The sequence below is a fragment of the Barbus barbus genome (assembly GCF_936440315.1).
Source record: "Barbus barbus genome assembly, chromosome: 15".
In the NCBI taxonomy this organism is placed as follows: domain Eukaryota; kingdom Metazoa; phylum Chordata; class Actinopteri; order Cypriniformes; family Cyprinidae; genus Barbus; species Barbus barbus.
Genome location: NC_136743.1, coordinates 7,440,080 through 7,465,472, shown reverse-complemented (window position 1 = coordinate 7,465,472; position 25,393 = coordinate 7,440,080). Strand labels below are relative to the sequence as shown.

Genomic DNA, 25,393 nt, shown 5'->3' with positions numbered 1-25,393 from the left:
TAATACTTATATCCATATTATGAACATATTTAATAAATAAAATGCAAATGTTATGAATGGCAAGATGCGCAACGGAATCAATATGGTCTTGATTCATTGACTGACTTTCAGCTATATTTAAAACAAAACACTGACTGATTTTTTATTTATTTTTAATACTTCTAATGTATAATATGTAGCCTAGCATTTTGGCGATGTACGATTTGATTTTAACGCAAAACGCTCGCATATCGTAGTGTTGCTATGGGTACCTCGGGCAAAAACGACTTCTGTTCCCGACTATTTAGCGCACTAGCTGTAACTAACTTGTAATCTTACTTCAGTAGTTACTGAAACCTTGTTTGAAAGCGTATATTGAAAACGCATATACAAAAACGATTCAAACATTTAAGACATCCTCAGTCTTTTGTTTTGATTTCTTTTAGGGGTCCTAGTTAGGGGTGCCAACTCCCCCAGAACCCCTCATAATTCGCACCCTGCTTTGAGGGACATCTTGTTTGAGCACTGCGCTCCCACGCAGAGGAGCGTAAAGTCTCTTTGGTTTGGCTCACTGTCTCCGTGTCTGGTTGGCAGAGAGACCGCGCGTCTCTGCCTGGAAGGGGTTAGAGGGTTTGCTCGTTTCCACTCCTGCCCATTCTCTCTCAAGGAGGAGGAACGAGAGCAACCAGTGCTGCGAGAGTTTTGAGACCCCCAGTTTTCAGATCGGATGCTGACACCTTCACACCACAGAGAACCTGCTAAATATACCCACCAGTGCCCGTCTACGCGCGACAGAGAGGACGCAAATCAGTCATTTAAGGAGTGACCCGACCGCACGCCCGCAGAAGCGCCTGTGCACAGCCCGCTGCCAACAAGCCGAGGACGCGCTGTCAAGCCTCTCCAGACTTGGAATTATGAAATTTTACAGCGCTGACTGACTGTGCAAGAGTCTCCCGCTTTCCAGGGCTGTGAGTTTTCTTTTCGCGTTATGGAAGAGAAGACAGCGGTTCCCTGATCTGAGTCACAGGATCTCTCTCCAGCCGCGTGGATTCAAAAATAATTCATACACGAAATCCTGAGGATATAAGTGAACAGATTTCTTTGAGGATGTTCTGGCGTTTGCTCTGTGTGACTCTAACGGGATTGTCCGTGGCTCGCTCTCTAACGGGTGAGTCGATTATTGTGGTGTCGGTACGGCACGGTTTCTCTGCGCACAGGAGAGCTCTGTTATGCTTATTACTGTCGTTTGTTATCGACGCTCATCTGTAGGGTTGCTGTTTCAGAAGGTAAACTGGTAGAAACCGTATCTGATTAAGTGAGAGATCATTCGTTACGCACTACATAAATTACTGTCACACTGTAAAAAGTGAAAATGTACAGTTTGTTTCCATAAGGAGCTATTTGATCTGATGCTTAAAATTTGATATTAAAAATGATATTAATAATGTTATATTTTAATTAAAACAATTTAGATATAACCTCATGACGCATGATTTTACAGTGTATTACTTATTTTTGTATTTGCTTCATTTATGTATTTTTATTTTCATTTTTTAGTTTTTTATGTATTACCTACATAGTGTTATTTTATTTTCACTTTTATTTATTTTATTTTTATTTATATGTTTGTGTTTCCGGGAGTTGGGTGTGTGTTATCAGACTCAAACACCCAGACACAGTGGCATATCTGCCCACCACGTCTGTACACCCATATACAGTGACCCCTCTCTTAGTCCACGGCCTGTTGTGTTCAGTTCAGATACATTGATCGAATTCCAGGTGCATAATCGATCCTCTGTCGAGCAGCTTGTAAGATCAGAGCGCGCTGTGTGTAACATTATGGTTGTCATGTTACTTTTGCGCAGTTTGTCACCTATTATCTGTAGGCTACTAGTGTGAGATGCATGTAATGTTCAGAACTATGACTGAGATCTAAGTATGACACCCTGAGTTTCAGTTGTTAAAATGATAAATGTGCCACTCTGGTTTTTAGAAAGTCCCTGTGGTGGGAAAATCACAATCACCAGCGCCGGGTATGTGACCTCTCCCGGTTACCCGTCTGGATACCCGGTGAACCAGCAGTGCAGCTGGCTGATCCAAGCACCTGATCCACAGCAGAAGATCCTCATCAACTTCAATCCACATTTTGATCTAGAAAGCCGGGAATGCAAGTAAGTCTAACCAACATTTCTGTCCTGTATGAAACCAGGGTGTCAGAAATGATAGATGTCACCAAAGTCCTTTCTGGAATGAGTCTGTTTGTGGGCTGTTTTCTAGACATGCATTTACAACTTCTATTGACTTAAATGGGGAAAGACCGGATAAGGCAATTGATTTCCTTTAAGAAAACCAATATGTTCCTACAGTCGCCGTAATCTCCAGTTTATTTTCTACAAGTGGTTTCCGTTCTGTTTATACTGTCTCTGGTATCACAAAACATCTAGCTGCTTTCAAAGTAGATCAGTTTGGCGCTCAGATCTTGAGGTGTGCCACCTGTTGGTTGAAAATGAAATATTTCATATTTATGGATCAATATTTAGGAGGAATTGAACTAGATCTGTTTAAAAACAAACGTCCTGGGCTGTGATAATGGATCTGCATTTATCACTCAGAGGGTTGTTCTTCCCAAGGAAAAAAAGGGGGATGGTTTTCCCAAGAGGAAATCTCAAGAATGTGAGGAGTCAAAACAGAAAAATGTGAAAGGGCGCATAGAGCGCTGTTTATGGTTTCATTTTCATCAGTTTGATGAGGCTTCCAGCATCACATGAGTAATTAAGCTGATTGTTTTCTTAACGAGGAGGCTGACAGACAATGACATTAAATGATAGTGAGGTTGGAGGCAGAGCTTGTTATTGCCTTGTGGCTCATTTCAGTGGTTTAGTTAACAGCATCAGCACATAAACACTCGCAAGGCTTTGTGTGGACTGAATCTCATAAATTAGATGTATTTGCTGAGTCTCTCTGTCATTTTGAACAGCTCGTAAATGGGGGCGTAAATCAGCAGCTGTCAGTCACACAGACTTGGCTTTACTATTGGGTTGGATTTCAGTGCCAGGGGACCAGTGAAAAGTCCCTTATGCTGAATGTCCTGCTGTGGGTCCCTGAGGGGGCATGAAAGAGCAACAGACAGACCATGACCATCCCTTTTATATCTATTTTCTCTTTTAGTCCATCTTCTTTAGTTTGTGTGTGTGTGAGTCAGGGAGATAGAGATGCAAAAGAAGGGTATGTTTAGAACTGCATGCTACCATAATAGAAGTGTGCAGTAGGTATACTATTATGGCAAGCCGTTTTGACTTTTATTCATTCTCAGGATATGAATTCTTGATAACAACAATTGATTGGCAGCCTATGGTGACATTTAACTAGTGAAAATACAATTACAGATATCAACAATTTAATTCTTGATATCAAAAAATAAATTGTTGATATCAAGAATTAGCATTTTAACTGGTGAAAATTGAATTGTTGATATCAAGAATTAACATTGTTACTAGTGGAAACATGACAAATAGCCATTGTTACTAGTAGAAATCTAATTCCTGATATCAAGAATTAACATTTTAAGAAACGTATATCCGCCTTCTTTACTTATTTAATCAGGCCTCAAAAGTTTAAAGAGGTAGTTCACCCAAAAATGGCAACTTTATCACTATTTACTTACCCACATGTCATTTCATACCTGTATGATTTTCTTTTGTTGAAGATATTTTGAAGAATTTTTAAACTATTATAATAGTCATTGGCACCCAAAACAACTTTGGACCACTGAATTTAATTGTTTTTACAAAAATATTGAGACATTTTTCTAAATATCTTCTTTTGTTTTGCAAAGAGGAAAGTCATACAGGTTTGGAATTAAATGCGGGTGAATAAATAAAATCTCCTTAAGATATTTTACACAGAATTGAATACATTCAAAATAACCATGTTTTATTTCAGAGATGCTTAGTGGAAGCTTACTGCAAATTTAAATATGTAAAGAGATCACAATTAGCAGACAGTATACGCTCAACTATATATCCACATTAAGCTTACGTTTAGTCAAAACCATCTCTAATTAAAAAAAAGACCAAAAAAGCGAAAAGAGAAGAAACTTGAAATGTCTTCGACGATGAGTCAGTCTGAATCATCAGTCGAAAATCCTAAACTCTGAAAGTCATCAGAGTACAGGATTCCAGCTGCAGATGTTTATGAAGCTCATAACGGAGATCTCTGAAAAGCTTCCATGTTTCACAAGAAATACAAAAACTGCCATAGATATAGACAAACATCTCTGACTGCAATTTGGACAGATATACAGATGGATAATTAGTCAAGACTATTCAAAACAACCATTCTCACCCTGAGCTTGGTGTGAAACAGTAACTCAGCACTGGTGTTATTTTATTTTCTCCCAGAATTCCAAGGAGTTCCAGAACTTTCCCATCCATTCAGAAACATTCACTGAGCTTAAATGTTCTGTCTCAAAATGCCAGATTCCAACATAAGCGTGTGACTGAATGTCTGGTGTGTTTTGGACAGACTAGCATGAATGTGCGCCTCAGAACAGGAAGGTTAATCAGAAATTCACTTTAACTTGGACCAGATGCTGCAGTGTTGTTCTTGGACTGCCATCAGTTTTTTAGCTGTGGCAAAACTTGCAGAGTTTATAGTGAACATTATTAAACGAACCCTGCGGAAAAGCCCAGGAGACCACCGCGAACACGGTATTCATTCCTTCCTCCTCTGCACTGCAGAGAACAAACACATCGGACAATCTAACAGCTTTTGATTTCAACATATTATATTATATAACAGAGCAGAGCTGGTTACAGCTTTCAGATGCTGCATGAGCTTCTATCTGGTGTAAACCATTCACATCTTCATTGAACTTTTAATTACAAGTTGTAATTCAGACTTGATGGTTGTGATGACAAAAATGCTAGTGGCTTTTGCTGTTAAATGTAGTTAGCAGTACATATTCATATTCATATTTGATATGCCATTTTATTATAGCCAGTGCTACCTGGTATGCTTTCTTTATTCTTATAATGGTGAATTAAAGTAGTGCTTAATTATTTTGCTGTCATCAACAACAAAGCTGCACATGGATCAATTTTGGCGTTATGAACGTTGCCATGGAAACAAATTATATCTGAGCCCGAGGATGTGAACAGCTCCAAGTAGAATCTCCAAGTTGTCATCTTGTAATTATGGTAATTCCAACATGGCATGAATGCAGCAGAACATTGCTCTTAAGTTCTCATTGAAAAAGCTTCATAGGTTCTCTCTGGACACAAAAGCTGAACAATAAAGCACCGTGTTAATGGAAAAGCACCAATCTGACAGGAGCACGTCCATGCTGAGAAATCAAATATTTTGGTATTTGGTTCAGGATTGTGGAGTCTTGCTGTTATACTTAGCTCAACCTGGCTGATTTGTTTACAGTAGTAGTTGTGTACTCATTTTATCGAGTGTCTTAGAGGGTTAGTATGTGTGTTTCTAGTGCATTCTTGTCTTATCTGAGAGGTCGTTGGAGATGACGGTCCTGCAAATGCCTCTGGCCTCTGACAGTAATGTAATTAGTGTGAAATCAGTCACATATGTTTCTGTGTCACAGCACACACACATAATCTATAAACTTCATATACCACGTCGTAGAGACAGAAATGCAGTTTTCCATTCCAGTTTTGCTTGTCGTTTTATGATGTGTGTTCCAGGAGAGAAAACACGAGTAGTTTACTGCAGCATTCATGAGGATTGATTCCTCTAAGTCCCTCTACACACACACTTACAGAGTAGAAATAATGTTCATCATTAATGGCTTTGTTGTGTGGGAATGCTTTAATAATTCTGCATTTATTAATCATTAATGACACTCTCTTTTTCTCTCTACGCCTTCTTAACAGCCCTCCCAAACACACACTCTTTCACACACATTTTTGCTAAGACAAGCATCACTATTACTATTACTCATATATAGTGTTAGAGATTTGAGCTTCTAACTCTTAGGTAGTAAACTTTGGCTTGTATATATGGACTCTTTATGCTATGGATTGGAATAATACAATCCTAGCAAACGCGTAAAAAACCCCACAAAAAAAACCCCACACTAAACACCCCAGCAACCACATAGCAACAAGCTAAAAAAAAACAACACTCAGAACACCTTTCGACTGTATAGCGACCACCTATTTATCGGCCACAACACCCAACCTATTGTCATGATTTTAATGGTTTAATGTTATGATCTATTGTTGCGAGTTATGATTTATTTCTTATTATTTTCTTCCCCTATCTTTCAGGGTTTTATTGTAAAGCATAATCAGACACTCACACTTTATCATTTTCCTCTCTCTTTCATGCATTCTCATTTCTGTTGGGACTGAATCGGCTGCAAACATCCAAACCTCTTGTTCCTGACAGTTTCATTGTTGGTTTATTTTACTCTCAATAAGTCACTATATCAGCAGCTTTCACGTCCTCTTGTGTGTCTTGCTCAATAGCAGGATATTTTTCAATCCAAAATCACAGACATTGTTTCTGAGTTTCTGTCTCTGTTGAAAGCGGGCGAGTCTGTTGTAATCACTCTCTCTCTCTCTCTCTCTCTCTCATGCTTATCAGATACAAAACACTGCAGCACTGAACTCTCATTCAGCTCATTAGAAACATGGAGAAACTTACTGACCCAAAAAAAAAAAAAAATCTGTATTAAATGAAATGTATTACATGTAATTACATTTTCAGTATTAAATAATGTTAATAAAATTTAAATAAACTGAATTTACACATTTCTTTAGTATTTTACAGATTTCCTCTTAAAGGGATAGTTCACCCAAAAATGAAAATGTTATCATCATTTACTCACCCTCTAGATGCTCCAAACCTGTATGAGTATTTTTCTTCTTTTGAACACAGAAGAAAATATTTTGAAAAATGTTGGTAACCAAACAGTTGACGGTAGCCATTGACATTTGATAGCATGCACAAAAAAACTATGGAAGTCAATGGCTACCAGCAACTGATTGGTTGCCAAAATTCTTCAAAATATATTTGTGTGCTCAGCCTAAGAAAGAAACTCATACAGATTTGGAACAGCTTGAGGGTGAGTAAAAGAAGATAGGATTTTAATTTTGGGCTGAACCATCCTTTTAAGGTTCCTCTGCCAGGGTTCCTGTTATGTAGTTTATGATTCATTAAATTACCCAGATCATCAGTTTAACTCGAGTCCAGTCTGTGAGCGATCTGTCTGAATGGCAGGAAGCACACTTCGGCTCCCACAGAGGGTCGCGTCGTGGTGAGAGGTCAGAGATCACACTGACCATCAGTGTCTTGTGTCTTGGGTTACAGGAGAGCAAGAGAGCACGAATGTACTCAGAGGGGGGTGCTGTGTGTAAAACCAGTGTCATGTCAGCAGGAAATGCCTCATGTTTCGGGTGATTTTGTTGGAGCTGATGCTGTAGGAGTCATCAAAAGGAATCTAACTGAACATTCAAAAGTTACTCTAGGATGTAACCGGGGGAAGATGTGTCAGAGTTTCCAGTTATACTTTCAGTGCAGCATGTGTGTATATAATGCATTGTAAAGGCATTTCAAAGGTATTCATAATACATTATAATATGTATTCATGGTCACATCAACAAAAAAGTAGAAATGATATAATGACATAAAAATGCATTAAAGTCTCTAAATGCATAAACATAGATAATTATGTATTATAATGTGTGTGTGTTGTACATTATAACAATGGATTACAATTATTGATAAGAACATTCAACTGATTATACATTTTATTATAAGACATTGTATGTAACTGTAAAAAATACATGTTTCGAAGTAAATAAAACCGATTCTTTTGAGTATGTTTTACTAGAAAATACAATCTTTCTATTTCAAAATTCAAAATTTACTTGCTGTTTTTTTTTTTTTCTTGTGAAATTTACAAGCATTTTCTGAGTTTTATTATATTATATTATTCATAACTTTACTGAACTGAACACTGGTAACTTACTGTTAAATGTATTACAGAACACATTAACACAATAATTTCAATAATGTTTGTATTTGTGTGTAGGTATGATTTTGTACAGGTGTTTGATGGTGTGGATGAGAACGCTTTCTCTCATGGGAGGTTCTGCGGCAAGATTGCTCCGTCTCCGATTATCTCTAATGGAAACTCTTTACTCATCAAATTCACCTCTGACTATGAAAGCGCTGGAGCCGGATTCAGCATCCGCTATGAAATACACCGCACAGGTATCAGAAAACACACACACACACAGTCAAAGACCTTACATTGCAATTGCACACACACTAACACAAAATCTGACATATATTGTGCATTAACATTATGCAACTTGTTGTTTTACATTTTGTGCAGGTACTGAATGTTCCAGAAACTTCACTGAGCCACAAGGAGTGATTCAAACCCCTGGTTTCCCTGATAAGTATCCAAACAACCTGGAGTGCACCTTCATCATCTTTGCACCCAAGATGGCAGAGGTCGTTTTGGAATTCCAGAGCTTCGATATGGAACCGGACACAACCGCACCTGTGGGGGCCATATGCAGATTTGACTATCTGGAGATATGGGACGGATATCCTACAGGTATAGACAAAAAATAAATCAATAAAAACAGAGGAACTTGAGGGTAAAAAACAGTGCTGACTTTCAGACTTCATGCTGAGAGAAGCAGGAAGTTTGTAAAGTCTTAGAACTGGAGGAAAGGCTTTTTAGAAGAACAGAACAACCAAAGACACACACACAAAACACAAACATTATGGCTCTTTTGGTTAATAGAAATGTTCTGCATGATGAAAGGTTGATTTTGTGATTGAATTGTGAACTGAAGTGCTCAAACTCATCTCTCTCTCTCTCAGTGGGGCCTCATATTGGTCGATACTGTGGTTCCAGACAGCCAGGTCGTGTGATCTCATACACCGGCATTCTCTCTCTCAGCATCCACACAGACAACGCTATCACCAAGGAAGGCTTTTCAGCCAATTACAGCATCCAAACCAGCTCAGACCCACCTCAGCCGCACCAAGGTTAGTGTGAGACTATCGGTTTCATTTAAAAGTGTTAATTTTGTGATACATTTTATAATTTGTCAATGTCTTATGTTTGTCTTTGTTGTGTCTTAGACTATTTTTACCACCTCTCTCTTAATAACGCTGCTTTTGGTTTTCTGCAATCAGTTGTCAAATATATTGGCCAGGGCTGCATTTCCCAAAAGCGTCATAAGCCTAAATTGATCACAGAGAAAATTGGTGGCAATGGTTTTACACTTACAATGCTTTTGGGGAAACGCAGACCAAATGTATCTTAATCTTTAGACTCCACAGCTGGTTCGCCAAGCATCTGGTCTTCCTCCAGGTCTGGAAGTGCAAGATGTCAATTAAAAGGAAAATCATCTTTAGCTCATTTAAAAAAAAACTGTGGGAAATGTAGCCAGAAAGTTTACATTACAGTTAAATTGTGTTTATTACATTGCCATGTTGTGATGACATGAAATTTTTTATAATTTAATTTTTCATGGTAGGATAGAATTGTGTAATTTAAAACAAAATCAAGTGACAAGGTTTTCGAATTTTATGACAGCTTTCCTGAAACTGAAGTGCATGTTACTTGATTTATATATGTGAAGATGAGAATGAAAAGAGAACTGCTGTTGATATTTCTGCGCTCTCAGCTCACTCAGTCTGGGGCTTTTATTAAACCCATCTATCAAGTGTTCAGAGAATCATACACTAACTGAGACTGTTAGCAATAATGTGGCAATAATGTGCTTGATGGCACTGAAGTAACACCCATGATCCTTTGAGACCTGATCCCAGCTCAGATTCACTTCACAAAGCTGTGTATGTGTGTGCTTTCAGTTCAGTGTAATAAAGTGCAGTGAGGCTGTCCGTTTATAATTCATCTTCATCGCCATGCCACACAGGGCACAAGGGTCACACGGGTCACTACATCTGTGGCCAAACATGAAAGACTAATAATAACTTCCTGTGGTGAGAAGAGAGCAGATCTGACTCTTTGTTTCTCACACGTGCACAATCACATATACAGACACTGATATTTACCAAATAAATGATATTTACTAAACCCCAACCTTCTGAAAGTATCAGATTCATCAAAAGCATGATTTAGGAGTCTGTCAAATAGTGGAGACCACTTCAAATGTCCTCAAAAGTCGGTTCAAATTTTATGAAAGCGCCATGTGTGCTGTTTATTACTTCAAAAACATGACACTACTCACAATATATTTGTATTTGTGTGTGTGTGTGTAGGTGAGTGTATGTCTCCTTTAGGGATGGAAAGTGGTGAGATCACAGAAGACAGGATAACTGCATCATCACAGTACAATCCCAGCTGGTCTCCACTGCGCTCCAGGCTGAACTTCCCTGACAACGGCTGGACGCCATCAGATGATTCTGTTCGGGAGTGGATACAGGTACATACAAACACACACACATTCTCTAATTGTATAGGGAAACGCTGTTTCATCATACCAGACAAGACATGAACTTTACACTTTTGAAGTCACTCGGATGTGTAAACAGGCAAAATATTTTAAAATAACTGAAGTTATATAAGGGGGAAAACAGTGCTTGAGTGGGTGCTTGTGTTTGGCCTTAAAGAGTTTACTTCACATTTAAAGGGATAGTGCACATAAGAATGATAGTACACCCTTGCTGTTTATTTTGGGCTTTGTATTGGACAGTACACAGTATCATGAAATTATAAGACAGACGGAGGGATGGGATAGAACATCACAGGCAAGACTCGAATGTCCACTACATTTACACATTGGATATTAAATCAAAGTCAGTATTCAACGTTAATCAAAATGTATTATTAAATAAAAACTGAATATATACACTACTGGCACAGGTATAATTGTTTAATGAATTGCATTACAATTTAAGATAACGGTTTTCTATTTTACATATTTTAAAATTAAATTTTCATTCTCTTGATGCAAAGCTGAATTTTCAGCATCATTACTCCAGTCATCAGTGTTGCATGATCCATTTCTTATCGTTCTCAGTGTTGAAAACAGTATTTTTGTGGAAACTGTGATGCATTTTTTTTAGATTTCTTTGCTGAAAGTTAAAGAACAGCATTTATTTTAAATAGAAACATCTTTATTGTAACTTTTGATCTATTTAGTGCATCCTTGCTGAGTAATAATTTTTTGTAATTTATTTCTGACCTGGTATAAATAATACAAATTTATATTTACAAATTGTTCTTTTTTTATATAATATCATATATCTTGCTTTGATTTATTGTCTAATCTGTAGACATTTATGTGATAAATGTAAAATCTCATGCATACACAGAAGAAAAGGGTTTTCCTGGCTCTGGAATTTGATTGGCGTGTTGTCATTCTCACAGCAGTACACGCAGGAAGGGTTTCCTCTCTGAAAGAGGACATTTATGGAGCAACCGTAGACAGAGCTTGTGCTGACAGTAGGCCAGCATTTCTGACGTTACTGGGAAAACAGACACACATCTGGACAACACATTTCATTCTGACACAGACAGAGAAAGAGGTCATTCCTCCAAATCTGATCATGAGGTTCTAGCACAGATTTCTTTTTAGCAGCAGGAGTGAGCTGAGCTAGTGAACTAGTGAAAGGTCACTGCTTTCCTCTCAGAATGAGAGTAATATTTTAACCATTAAGGATATCGGGGCATGATATTTAACAATATAATTAAGTAATAAGAAACCTAACTGCCTAAAATCTGATATGCAAATAGAAAGATGTTTAACACATACTTTTTCATGCAGAATGTAATCTGGATGTGTTTCTATTTCTTAAAGATTTTGCTGCTCATCCAGGTGGCTTTATCACCAGTACAATGGTGAAAATTTCTACCCATTGTTTACTTCATAGCAACACATAACTTTGCATACATATAAACTTCAAACGTTTGAGGCTCAAATCAGGCTGTTCTGAGATTCCTGTCAGAATGACGCAGTTCTGCACAGACCGCTCCACGATAGTTGATTGACAAGGCCGTCTTACCTTAGACCCGTCCTGAGTGAGCTGTGAGCTGTCCGCCATTGTGTCGACTCCGGTGCAGGGGAAGACAAGATGTCTCCGATTAAGCGACTGAGGTGTTCTGTTGTTGGATGTGATAATGAATTTAGCTGTCGTTATTTACTCCCCACATCTGAGCCACTGAAGATGCAGTGGATTACGTTTCTTTCGCTTTGAAGTGAATGCGCCGAACCCGATCTGCATAAATGCGTCTATGTTCGCGCAAATCATTCGTGATCTAGCTTCATCTACAGAGGAAGTGAGTATATGGTTTTTTTATGAGGCTTTGCAAATCCCCTTTCCTAATAATGTACTAGCTAGCCAGTTTCGCGGCTAAAGTAAACAGTACTGCTCGTCACCCCACGGAAGAGAGAGGCAGAGTCAGCAGAGCTCATTAGCATTTAAAGCAACATGGACTAAAAAACGGCTTGCTGAAAACAGAGCTGATTTTGACGGGGGAAAGGTGTTTTTTTATACTACCATTGAGAAATTTTAACCAAAGTATGTTATAGACTTTTCATTAAGACCCTAAAGAAGCATATCAGCTTGTGGAAAATGGGCATCCGATGACCCCTTTAAGAAACATTTCTTATTATTTTCAATATCAATATTGAAAACAGTGCTGCATAACATTCTTGTAGAAACATTTATTAACATTTACATTTATTCAGGATTCCTTAATGAATAGAAAGTTCCAAAGAACAGCATATATTTAAAATCAACATCTTTTGTAGCATTACAAATTACTTTCATTTTTGATCAATTTAATGTTGAATCAAAGTATAGATTTTCATACAATCTTACTGATATAAAAAATAGCACATATAATGAATATAAACTACATTTGTAGCACATTTTATAGTACATTTTAGTACCTTATAGTACACTTTAATTGTAAGGAAAAGAAAATCTAGACATTGTTTTTATTTGGCATTTAACGGAAAAAGTATCAGTTGACACTGGAATGAAAAGGCTGAACTGTTAGGTTTGGGTAAACTACACTTTAACCTTACCACTCTGCCGGGTCTCTTAAGAATGGAGTCATTGCCCTATTGGTGAGAAGCACAACGAATGTGTGAAAATCAGGCAAACTATCTGGCAGGCAATGTCAAAGCATTTTTCAGAGATGGCTGCTCCATTTTCACTTAGATGGCCTCCTTCTTTCCTCTCTCAAACTATCTGTCTTCCCTGTCCAAATTCTTCATATTCCTGCCTTTGAACAAGTGATCCTTGTCCTGGGGCACTTTTGAATCACGCTATGTCTTGTCTTTTGGCCTCAGCCTGGAAACTATCCCAAGAAAGCAAAGCGGCACAAGGGTCAGTAGAGTAGCGTCTTCCTCTTTTCTTATGCCTCTTCCCTTTCCTGTTTAAATTCTCTATTTCTCTCTCTCACACCCACCAATATCCTGTTTTCTACAAAAAAGTGTCCATGTTTGTCTTTAGATCCTGGCATTTGAGAGGCTCTGCTTCTGTCCTGCCATTGTTCCCTCGTTAAAGGTTGTTAACACTTGTTGATCTTGTTAGCTGTGGCTAGCTCCAGTTGGCAGCTCGGCCGCTTCTGATACGGCACAATATTGAAAAGCAATTAGCCTCATAATACCTTCCTGTTCAGAGAGAGAGAAGGAGAACGAGAGAGAAAGAGATGGCAGCAGTGCGGTTTTGGTGCATCTGCTCACTGAGACTTGGGTGGAAACCAGTGGGAGAGAGATGTGAACTTTTGTGCCAGGAATGCTTGCATTGAGCCAAACTCTCTCAGTAGGCTATTTATGCACACTTCTGTTGCGTCAGTTGAGTTTAATTTATCTCAAGAGTCACACACACACACTCGAGAGACAGACAATAACTGACACGCTAGATTTAAAGCAGGAATTGCTCCACAACAACATGATTTGTCATTCTGACCTGTATCTTTGACCATGTTGTAGTGTTAAGTGGTCATTGTTACTGTAAGGTTATTGGAGGTCTCTAAACCCCTTCTTGTAATACATGAGGAGAGAAGGAAATGGAGATTCTCGGAACCTGAAACAATATAAGACCATGATAGATGATTCTGAGGGTGTGCTTAGCGTCATTGGCCAGTTATTGTTGTAAGTGATTCAGATTATGACAGAGGACTTTGTTTGTGTCAATATAGACATAAGGGACAAAGGTTATGTTTCACACACTCGGCACGAGATTAGAAATACCTCTTTGGTCATACAGTGGCTAGTATTACCTGACCTAAACTTTTTGTACTAATTAAGTAATAATAATTAAGTAAAGGGCTTAATATGAACAAGTGGCTGCTAAGTCTGGTCAAATTGTATAAATTTGATAGTTGTGTTAATTTGTTCAAGGTGTAGAGCTGAACTGAGTGTTTTACAGTGGGAAGCTCATTTTTTATTATTGGTTCATATTTTTCTTCCAGCAGTTTATTGACTGTAATTAGACCATATTGTGCTGTGTTTTGCTTAATGTGTATGTGTGGAATCTGACTCAACATGTTTTTTTTCCCTAGTAGCACATGTTCCTGGATCAAAATTCATTTGTTTGTACTAGAACAACATTTCTATCACTCTGTCATAGCTTTAACCCTAAAATACCCTCCAAAAGCAGAGGGAATCCCAGTCTTGAGCCTAAAGTCCTGTTCGGGTGGGATTTTAGTAATGTTGTTCCATGAGGAACAAGGACGTTGATCCAGGAACATGTCCTACTTTGGTAAACCATGTTAAGCTTTTTGCCCCTGTCCAGACACTGCACTGCTGCTATGCAGTGAACACATCATAGATCATGCTAAGATCTGACAGTGAATCGGTGCAGTGTGTCTGACGGTGATCAACAAGCAGTTGCATGACAACTGCCTCAACACAGTGAAGAGTCCAAAACAACACATTAACGCACACACAAAAATACTTACCAGAGAATAACAGCCCTGTCTTACAATCTCTGTCTGTCTCTCGCAGGTGGACTTGGGTTTCCTGCGGTATGTGACGGCCATAGGAACACAAGGTGCCATTTCAAAGGAAACGAAGAAAGCATACTATGTCAGAACATACAAGATCAGTGTGAGCTCAAACGGAGAGGACTGGATTATCATGAAAGACAAAACCAAACATATGGTGAGCATTTCTTTTCTTTTTTTGATTATTAATGTATTGTATTTTTATTACAAAGTGCTTGATTTTATTAGATTTTATCTTTAATTTTGCATAAGCTTCTGTCAAAAGTATGGTCTCAGTCTGTTAAGACATAAATACTTTTAATTCAGCAAGGATGCATTAAATTGATCAAAAGTGAAGTAAAGACATTATAATGTAACAAAGGATTTTTATTTCAAATAAATCTAAATTAAAATAAATATTCATTAATAATATGGAGAATAAATTTCTTGAGCATCAAATCAACAGAAATGAAATCGGATGCTGAAAGTTCAGCTTTGTCATCACAGAAATAAATTACATTTTAAAATATATTAAAACAGGAAACTGAATTTTTGATCAAATAAAGGCAGCCTTCATGAGCATAGGAGACTTCGTATTCTTATATATAGTTGTGTGTGTATATATACATATATATACATACATGCATACATACAGTGTATATATATAATCTATACATAAATCATTTATTTTTATTGTTAATATTACAAACACCAGGTCCACACGTGTGTTTTTATGAAGATATAAGGTCCGTTTTATTTCAAAAACACTTTCAACACAGAGTTACACTCCGGGGAACATCAACATCACATGCTTATCCACCCGTCTCTCAATGACTCTCTCTTCCGGTTTTTCTTAATCTCGCGATTCTACACATCTGTCTTCTACAAATCTCGTCTGCCAAGCTTCAGCTTAAAAGTCACAGACAGACTTTATACATACATACTATTGTGCAGATAGAGCATGAAAAGAACAGAAACATTAAATATAAATCACAAGACCTTAAAGAATGCAGAAGATTTAAATAACTGTGTAATTGTTTAAACACACTGACATTAAATTCAATAATACATTTGTGTGGGGGGGTGGGACTCAACCCTTACATTAACACTTTTATTAGTATTACTTTCATTTTTTACATTTATACTTTTGTTGTTTGTGTAGATTATTTGGCAACAATATGTGTGTAAAACATTCATGCCAATATAACATTTTTAAAGTTGACTGGTAAGGAAAAACAGTGGAAAAGGGGCGGAATATGATACATGTGTCATTTCTCTTTTTCTCAGGTGTTTCATGGAAATCAAAATCCCACAGATGAGGTACGTGCCAGGCTGCCCAAACCCACCCTGACCCGTTACCTACGTATTCGACCTCTGTCCTGGGAACAAGGCATCTGCATGCGTTTCGAGGTGTACGGATGTAAAATATCAGGTATCTCATCCCACACACACTCACACACACACACTCATAGCAGAGGATTTTTTTTGTAGTGTGATTCAGCCATAACATCACTAAGAAATCCCAGCAGGTGTTGCTGTAGTTTGCAGCACTGAGTCACTTTCAATTCCCCCAGATTCGCTCACTCCATGTGTGATCATTATAGAATGACTCCCCTCTATTCACTGACACCTAATACTGACATCATGAGGTCCCATCTGCATGCGTGTGTTTATTTTAATAAATTCTCACCATTTCTCACAGGTAGAAGTAGACAGTATGTCTCTTTCCTGTGGTTCAGAATATTGGTGCTCCTTTCATTAGAATAGCTCATATTCTCTCTCCTTCTCTCAGATGCTCCATGCTCCAGTATGCTAGGGATGGTTTCGGGTCAGATTTCAGACTCTCAGATCACAGTGTGGCCATCGGCAGAGAGGGGTTGGCTCCCAGAACAGGCCCGGCTCCTAACCGGCCGAACGGGCTGGGTGGTCGCTCACCAGCAGAATGTCGGAAAGAACCAGTCAGTGGAGCTGGATCTGGGGGCCCAGCGGATGGTATCGGGTCTCATCCTGCAAGGAGGGAAATACAGAGACATGAATATTTTCATCAGACGCTTCAGAGTTACATACAGCATGAATGGAATGGACTGGAGCCACATACTAGAGGAGAACAGCAACAAAGTGAAGGTATTGCACGTGTAAAAGCCTGTCCCCACAAAGAATGATATCTCTAATGATAACTATAATTATATTAGTGCCCACACCAATGGACGGTAACATTGTTTGTTACAACCACTCTAACTTTAAATGTGCAATCTCTTCAAAGTCGAGTGGATTCTGATTGGCCGTTAATGTTTTCATCATTTATCAGCTGAAAAAAAAAGTACTGAAGGTGTTGTTCGTTTTTCTGTTGTTAACGTTATAGCTGCGGTCTGGACTTCCCTATTCTCATAGATTTGGAATGATTAGTAAAACACTTTATATAGTTATTTTTATAGTTAAGGGTCATTGACACCAAGGACAATAAATATAATGATAACTATAATATAAAGTTTTAGCAATTGTTCTAATTTTACAAGAATAGGGAAATCCAGACAGCTATAACAATAAATTTGTCCAGCTAATGAACAATAAAATATACTGAGAGGCAATCAGAATTCTATGGAAGCCCACTTTCGCCATTGAATAAAAAATGAAAAAAGGTAATTGCGACTTTATCCCACAATTATGACTTTTTTCTCAGAATTGCGTGATATAAACTCGCAGTTGCTAGTTAGATAGTCAGTGCTGCGTGACATAAACCCACAATTGCGAGAAAAAACTCATTTAAGTCTCACAATTCAGAGAAAAAAAATGAAAGATGCAACCTCTCAATTGTGAGAAAAAAATCAGAATTTGAGATAAAGTCGCAATTAACTTTTTTTTATTTTTTATTCAGTGGCGGAAACAGGGTTAGATTCCACCTGACTTTTAAGAGGTCGAGCATTTATAGCAGCAGGAGAATATGCCTGCATCGCATATTTAACGTCATCGCCATCTATTTGTGTGGACACTAATAATAGTAAACGTTATAGTTATCGTTACTGTTATTGTTATCTTCATAGTTATTGTTCTTGGTGTGAATAAAATGCAGTTTTTTTTCATCGGTTTAAGCAGACACAAAATGTTCTAACGAAAATTGTATTTTCTCGCACATCCAGGTGTTTATGGGTAATCAGAACCATGACACACCGGAAGTACGTACTTTTGATCCAGTGCTCATGCGTTTCCTGCGTATCTACCCTGAGCGTGGCTCACCTGAAGGCATGGGGTTAAGGCTGGAAGTTTTAGGGTGTGACCTGCAAGGTGAGTGACAACCAAACCAACCAATCACAGAACTCAGAGGAATCTCGTCCTGTTCCAAAATGACAAGATTGTTGAAATGGTGTATAATCTGTGAAAGCTTCCTTTACTTTAAATAACTTGCCTGTCTAAACATCCTTGATCTCTTTTCAGAGCCCACAACGCCTCTTCCCCTCACCACCACCATGGAAACTACAGTAGCTACAGTCACCAGCGCTCCAGGGAATATTCCAACAACCACCATTATTTCAACGACAGTGGAGAATTGCGATGATGATGGCAACTGCCACAGCGAAGCAGTAACAGACTATGACACAACAGGTCAGACACACACACACACATTCACATCATTAACATCTATGAGCTAATTATATTGGCTAAACCATAACATTACCTCAACTCATTAGAGAAACCTTATGGTATTTTTAGATTTTAATTAAGACATTATTTACTCACTTTATTATGCTGTTTTCATAATAGGGACTGTTGGGAGGTCCCAATAACGTTGGTAATTTCAGGTTGTACTATCTCTGTGGGACATTTAAGTCCTCACAAAGAAAGCAAAACCTCACTTACACAAACACCCACACATTGAAACACAGACCCACTACGACCCAGCAGGTTACACGTAGCAAAACAGCAGCATGCTACGACACATAGGTTACACACAAACAACGACTTAAACTGTGACCTATCAGATTACACAAACACACAAATACACATTTATCATTTCAACGCACTGCAGAATGAAGACAATGGGTCTCATTCACTAATAATTGTGTGTAATATTTTGTATTTATTCGCACATATGCACTTCTCACTAAAAATGTCCAGCTAATTCGCAACACGTGTGTAGGCACATGATTTGTTCTTAACCTCATTCTAATGTTAATGAATTCATTCTGCAAACATATGACACCCTCGTTAAAACACATTCTCATATGAGACACGCAGCAAATATCCTCAAGCAAAGCCAAGTGTGCCATCCTCAAAACCAGTTCAAACACATGAAACCCCTTTAAAACAGATCCACATTGCAGAGCTCTGTGTCATTGCAAACTGTGTCGGGAAACCTCACAGCTTGATCTGCAATGCATAATTTTTACTTTTTCACTGTATATGATTAATGTATTTAAGATTAAATGTCTGTAGGTGGCCTTATAATCGTATGAAATCTTATACAGAGTATGTTATTTTTGCATGTGGTTTCAGTTCCTACTTTTAATGAATGACACGAGTGACTCAACATGAACCAAATACATAAACATACAGAACATGTAGATGGAAATGAACTAGTCTGTATTTCATTAACTCTATAGCACTTTCTGCATTTTGTTTTCCATAGAAACTGCAGTGGCAGAGCCATTTATGGAGATGGAAGCAGTACCTGGTGAGAAACTACACACATATACAAAATAGACAATTATCTGTAGTGGCAATAACAATTTGGAGTGTTGCTGTTGTCGTAAAAAAAAACTGGTCCACCCTCGATGGGTATTCTCTTTAGTGGCTGATTATAATTCCTACAGAATCACATTATGATATGTACGGAAAGCATACAGATACTTGATTAGCCTGATAGAAATGAGGAACAAAATCCTCAATCTCTCTCTTTGGGGTTTTCCATTTTGAGCGCAAAGAAAATCTCTACTGCCACCAAGTGTTGTGCTGCATAATTCCATGCTATAATCTCCAGCTGTTTAACATTGTAAAAGCCTTATGCAAAAATTCAAACACTGCAGAGTCTGACTGGCTAAATTGCTAATGGCATGAGAAAAATATTTAATTCAATACTCAATATAAGATATATTTTCTGAAATTTGAGTTTTGCTTCTCTGTTAAATGTGTCTTGTTTTAAGGATGCTTAGATGTGTATGAAACAACAACACATAAACACACTGCATGTGAAAAGTTCCTAAAAACTACTTAGATCATGAAATTTACGGGAGTCATTGGAGAATATGATATCTAGAGACAGTGCTGTACAATTGGCCACTGGTTATTGGTGATTTAGCAGATTTCGCTGCAGTATCTGTTGGCAGATACAGGCTCGCTTAATGCATTTCACTCCCCTTTGTGGTTTGAACCTACAACCTTTTGAATACCTGCCAAGATCTTTGAATAATAAGCTACCAGCAGTCCAAAAAGCAGAGGATGCTCCATACTGCACTAACTGTAGCTTACTTGAGCAACATTAGTTGGTTTGAATGGAAAGTAAATTCGGTATGAAGGACTGTAAAGTTGATTTAGCTTTGTTTGTGCTCCTGTTTAGCATATATTTGGTTTGCCTGTGACTTTGGCTGGGCTGATAACCCCTCCTACTGTGGATGGAGTCAAGATGGAGGTGAAGGAGCTGAATGGCATATAAATAACAACAGCAAACACACTGATCATAAACTGCCTAATCTGGACCACACAGGTGAGAACAATCAGCATAGCATGAAATATAGATGTATAAATTCCTAAATGCACTTCTTTTTTTATCTCAAAACTAATTGTATTTTAAAGTATAGGGCAGCATATTGAGATAAAATGCTAAAGTGATGCTAATGCACCTCCCTTCTGTTTCAGGGATGCCTCACAACTTCATTTACGCAGCTTCTAACACTAACGCGCAGATAGAGATCGAAAGAAAGACAGAAACGGAGACAGATGAAGAACTGGCGAGAGAAGGAAGGGTGGCGAGACTGGCCAGTTTGCCGGTCACAGCCCCGGATTCAGACCTGTGCATGTCTTTCTGGTACCACTTCACTGAGAAACACACAGGAACTCTGAACATCAAGCAGAAGATAGAGCGATTAGAGGTGGTGGCGGAGGAGGAGAGAGAGGACAATGAGCTTCTGATTCGCTCTGTGAATGGCCAGATGAAAAGCAGATGGAGGGAAGGAAGAGTTCTGATTCCCAGTGCAGACACTCCTTATCAGGTACTGATGGCCACTTTATGATCCGAACATCCTGATTGCAACATGATACTAACTATTTTTCTGTATGTGCACGGTAGGTGATCCTCGAGGCTGAAGTGGATCCTACAGAATCTGGTTACATCTCACTGGACGATGTAAAGATACTGGATGAAGTGGATCCTGAAGAGTGCAAGGGTATGTTTGACCACACGCCTTTATTTTAACCCCTTCTTCTTTCTGTTTGGCCTGCCCTCCTTTTATTAGCAGATTTCTCTCACCAGCCAAAAACCTTCATTAGTATGCATCATCAAACACCTGCATCCCTTATATTAATAATCAAATGATAATAATAATCCAGCCACAATAACTGACCACAACAGTGACCACCCACTTTTTTTATTGATCTTAAAGGGATAGTCTATCCAAAAATAAAAATCGTTGTTCATGCTGTTCCAAACCTGTATGTATTTCTTTCTTCTGTGGAACATAAAAGAAGATATTTTGAAAGATGTTGGTAATCAAACCAAGTTTAATGAAACTCAGTAGGAACCAAAGCTGTTTCAGAATCAGAATCAGAAGAATCAGAATAAGCTTTATTGCCAGGTATGTTTGCACATACAAGGAATTTGTTTTAGTGACAGTAGCTCCACAGTGCGACAGAATGACAGCAACAGGACAGGACACAGATAATAAAAAATAAAATAAATAATGTACAAATATACAAAAATGGACAATGTGCCAAATAGCACAAACACAATATACATAATAGACAATTCTGTATGTACAGGTATGTTAGGTGCAAATTTGAAATGTAATAAGTATGCGTGTAAAAAAGTATGATAGTTTGGTTCCCAACATTCCTCTAAAATATTTCCTTTTATGTTCCACAAAGAGAAGAAAGTCAAACAGGTTTGGAATGACATGAGGTGATATTTGGGTGAACTATCGCTTTAATTCCAGATGTATTCATTTTTTTCCATAGGCATTTTCTATAATATCATTCTCACTCATGAACCGAACCTCTGAGATAAATCACACCTTTTTAACATTTACATGTTGAAAAAATCTCTACAAGGAGTATGAATGAAATTTGAAAGGAGTTCATCTCCTTGATTAAATGTGCTTTTTCATTTCAGACCCAGATAATACAGAGGGTGATGAAGATGGAGTTGATGAGATCGGTAAGACCCACATTTTATTGGGAAAGCATTATAATAAGACCCAGTTTAATTATTTATTGCACAGCTCTGTGTACTGCAAAAAAAAAAAAATATCATTCGTATTTTCGTCTTATTTTTAAGTGAAAATATTAAAAAATACACTTTAAAAAATTGGTGTAGAAAAGTTTACTCAGACTTTGCTAGTAAATTTCACAAACAATTACAAAGAAGTGGCAAATTACGCGATGAAAAAATTATTAAAAAAAAAAAATAGTATTTCCTTGTAAAACATATTCCAATAATCTAATTTATTTGCAGTGTACATTTACTTGATAAGCAAAATTGTATGAGATATTAAACTTAATGGCAACGGTTTTCTTGTTTTAAGCATAAATGTCAAATTTATTTTACTGATAAAAATTTTAAACAAGTTAAAATTGCTAATGGAATTTAATTATTTAATTTAATGCTTAATTCAGTATGTATTCTCTAAAGACAAATATATATATATATTCCTTCTCAGTTAAATGAATCATGTTTTCAGGATGATTAGATACTTTTATTTTTATTTTGCCATAATGTCCAGCATATGAATGTATATGATCTCTTATATAATATATTTGAGCTTGCTTATACAGGTTTCACAATCTCTCCGTTTCCGTCTGTCTTTCTCTCTCAACAGTGAACTGTGAGGGAACTGACAGCACCCTGTGGAGTTTTGGACGTGGCTCCATGCTGAAGAGTTTAGACCCCATCCTGATCACCATCATCGTGATGAGCGCTGTGGGAGTCCTGCTGGGCGCTGTGTGCGGGGTACTGTTCTACTGCGCATGCGCTCACACTACAAACAGGAACCTCTCCGCTCTGGAGAACTACAACTTTGAGCTGGTGGACGGAGTCAAACTAAAGAAAGAAAAACTCAGTGCACAGAAATCTTACACAGAGGCATGAGGAATGCTGGACGAACCCAGGAAACATTTGCTGGACAATGTTGGAGGAACGTTCTTAGAATGTTGATCCAGCGTTTCTCAAGATCGAGACTGAGCGTTATTCTCAGGACGTGCAGGAAGAGAAACTGGCACCTTGTATAGATTGTACAGCCAGACGATGATCGTCTACTGTTTGTTTCTTTGTTTGTACATTTCTTGCTGGTGATGAGACCAAGACAAAATGATGTATCCTCTCTCACAGTTGGATATTTTTTTCGTCAAGCCCCTTTTTCAGAGCTGTACACAACTGGGTTTTCAGTGTTGTTGTGCTTGTTTATGCTTGGAGATGTGTTTAAGTTGTTAACTCACACTTCATTCCAATGGTGCCTTTAAACGTGTTTTTGTTGCCTTTTTACACATGGGTTCCTCCTTAGTCATTTGCTCTTGCACAAACTGTTCACAGATACAGGTCAGAGGTCAATACATAATAATACATCTAATATATCTCAACAGGACATGCGCATGATGTCTATCTCAGTGTTAAGTAGCTAGATTATTTGGTCTGTCTTCACTTATATTGTAAAACAGCAGGTCAGAAGACATTTTGTTAGGGAAGCATTAGGGTATAATATGACCCAATTTCATAAACTTACAGCTCTCTGCACTACAGAATTTTAATCAGTATTTTTGTCTTGTTTTCAAGTAAAAATGTAAAGATACTTTACTTGACAAGCAAAATTGTATAAGATATTAAGGTAAACAGTTTTTCTTGTTTTTAAAGTAAACATCACTAAAATTAATTTTACTCCTATATTTAAAACAAGAAAGAATTGCTAATGGCATAAGTAAATTATTTAATTTAATACTTAAAACAAGTTAATATTTTGCTTCTCAGTTAAGTGCATCTTGTTTTAAGAATGTTTAGATATTTTGCTGGTAACGAGACAAAAATTCTCATGAATCAGGATTTTATTTTATTTTAAATGCACTTGGTATTCTGCAATCAAATATTTTAGTGTAATTACATCTAAACTATAAAATTACAGTCCTACTTCAGGGTCATGATACAGTTCAATACAGGTCAAAGGGTCAATGTTTAAATACATAATACATCTAATATATATCAATAGGACATACGCATGGCATCTTTCCCAATGTTAAGAAGCAAGAAAGAGATTCTACCGCTTTATTTGGTCCATCCTGACTCTATATACTGTAAAACAACAGCTCAGATGACATTCTTTGAGAAAGTGTTTTTTAAACGATGTAATGTGGAATTTCTTTCAGCTGCCCATGTGGCATGTCAGTAAACGTATGTTGCCACGGTATCAAGTGACATCATATTTCAGAATGACATCACAATGTCTGCAGACCATCTGTGAAAATAGTGTCTTCTAGACTGGAACCCTCCTGATCAGGAGACGCTGGGGAGACGCTCAATCTGGGAACGTCTGGGAATCGAAGCGGAGACGAAGCAAATGAAGCATCTAAGAGCTCTAATGTGGAAGCATCTCCCCAAGGAAATTAACTGTGTTTGAAGGATGTGAAAGGCACAAACTGATCCATGCTCTTAAGCATTGAGAGGACAACCTAAGAGAGACGAGACGACAAGTGCTGACAAAGGCATCTAGGTCTATTTCACACACAGCAGAAAAGCAGTTTGTTTTCAGCATCTTGAAGGAGACTCCAGAAACTTTTCTCTCACTCAAATGAACCAACGTATGTCATTTTGCACTGAGAATTATATTTAATGAAAGATTTAGATATAGTAGTAATAAAAGTGTTAACTACTTTAAATTGTAAGAGAAATCCAACTGTCTATGTAACAGTTCACTTTTTTTAATGTTATTTAAAATGAAATGGTATTTTTCTTAATTGTAATAGTTGTTTTTGTGTCCTGAGGAACTGAAGTAACACTCGACTGGATTTTCGTCACAGACTCTCACAAAAAAAAAACTCACTTGATGGAGTTCACTTGATGTTATAAAGTCCAATCTGTCTGGTGGCTGTTTTGTATTCACAGTTCTGTGATGAACAGAAAAAAAAGACTGAAGAATGTCTCATCGGCATCAACTAATTCAACCAATCACCTGTTTGCAACAGCAAATCTGACCAATCGGATTTATGAATTTCTCAACAACAACATTCCAAAGAGTAAAGTTAATAAAGTTTTTACAAAGATTTTCTTTG

The 25,393-nt window shown here is 37.6% G+C and overlaps 1 protein-coding gene across 1 annotated transcript; it reads left to right on the top strand.

Moving 5' to 3' along the window:
• Positions 1-558: 558 nt before the first annotated feature.
• Positions 559-25,393, top strand: LOC306881676 (neuropilin-1a-like). The gene is made up of 17 exons (XM_079435875.1): positions 559-1,147; positions 1,973-2,150; positions 8,036-8,217; positions 8,342-8,569; positions 8,842-9,009; positions 10,252-10,415; positions 14,955-15,110; positions 16,220-16,364; positions 16,725-17,056; positions 18,070-18,214; positions 18,365-18,532; positions 19,557-19,601; positions 20,484-20,630; positions 20,783-21,135; positions 21,213-21,309; positions 22,251-22,295; positions 22,957-25,393. Exons 1-17 carry the CDS (start codon positions 1,087-1,089, stop codon positions 23,223-23,225), a joined length of 2,883 nt encoding a protein of 960 aa, XP_079292001.1. The 5' UTR covers positions 559-1,086; the 3' UTR covers positions 23,226-25,393.

Coding starts and splice junctions, on each gene's coding strand:
- LOC306881676 (XM_079435875.1), top strand. CDS start 1,087: ATGTTCTGGCGTTTGCTCTGTGTGACTCTAACGGGATTGTCCGTGGCT. Junction 8,218..8,341: donor CTATGAAATACACCGCACAG/GTATCAGAAAAC, acceptor CATTTTGTGCAG/GTACTGAATGTTCCAGAAAC. Junction 21,310..22,250: donor GGATCCTGAAGAGTGCAAGG/GTATGTTTGACC, acceptor TTTTCATTTCAG/ACCCAGATAATACAGAGGGT.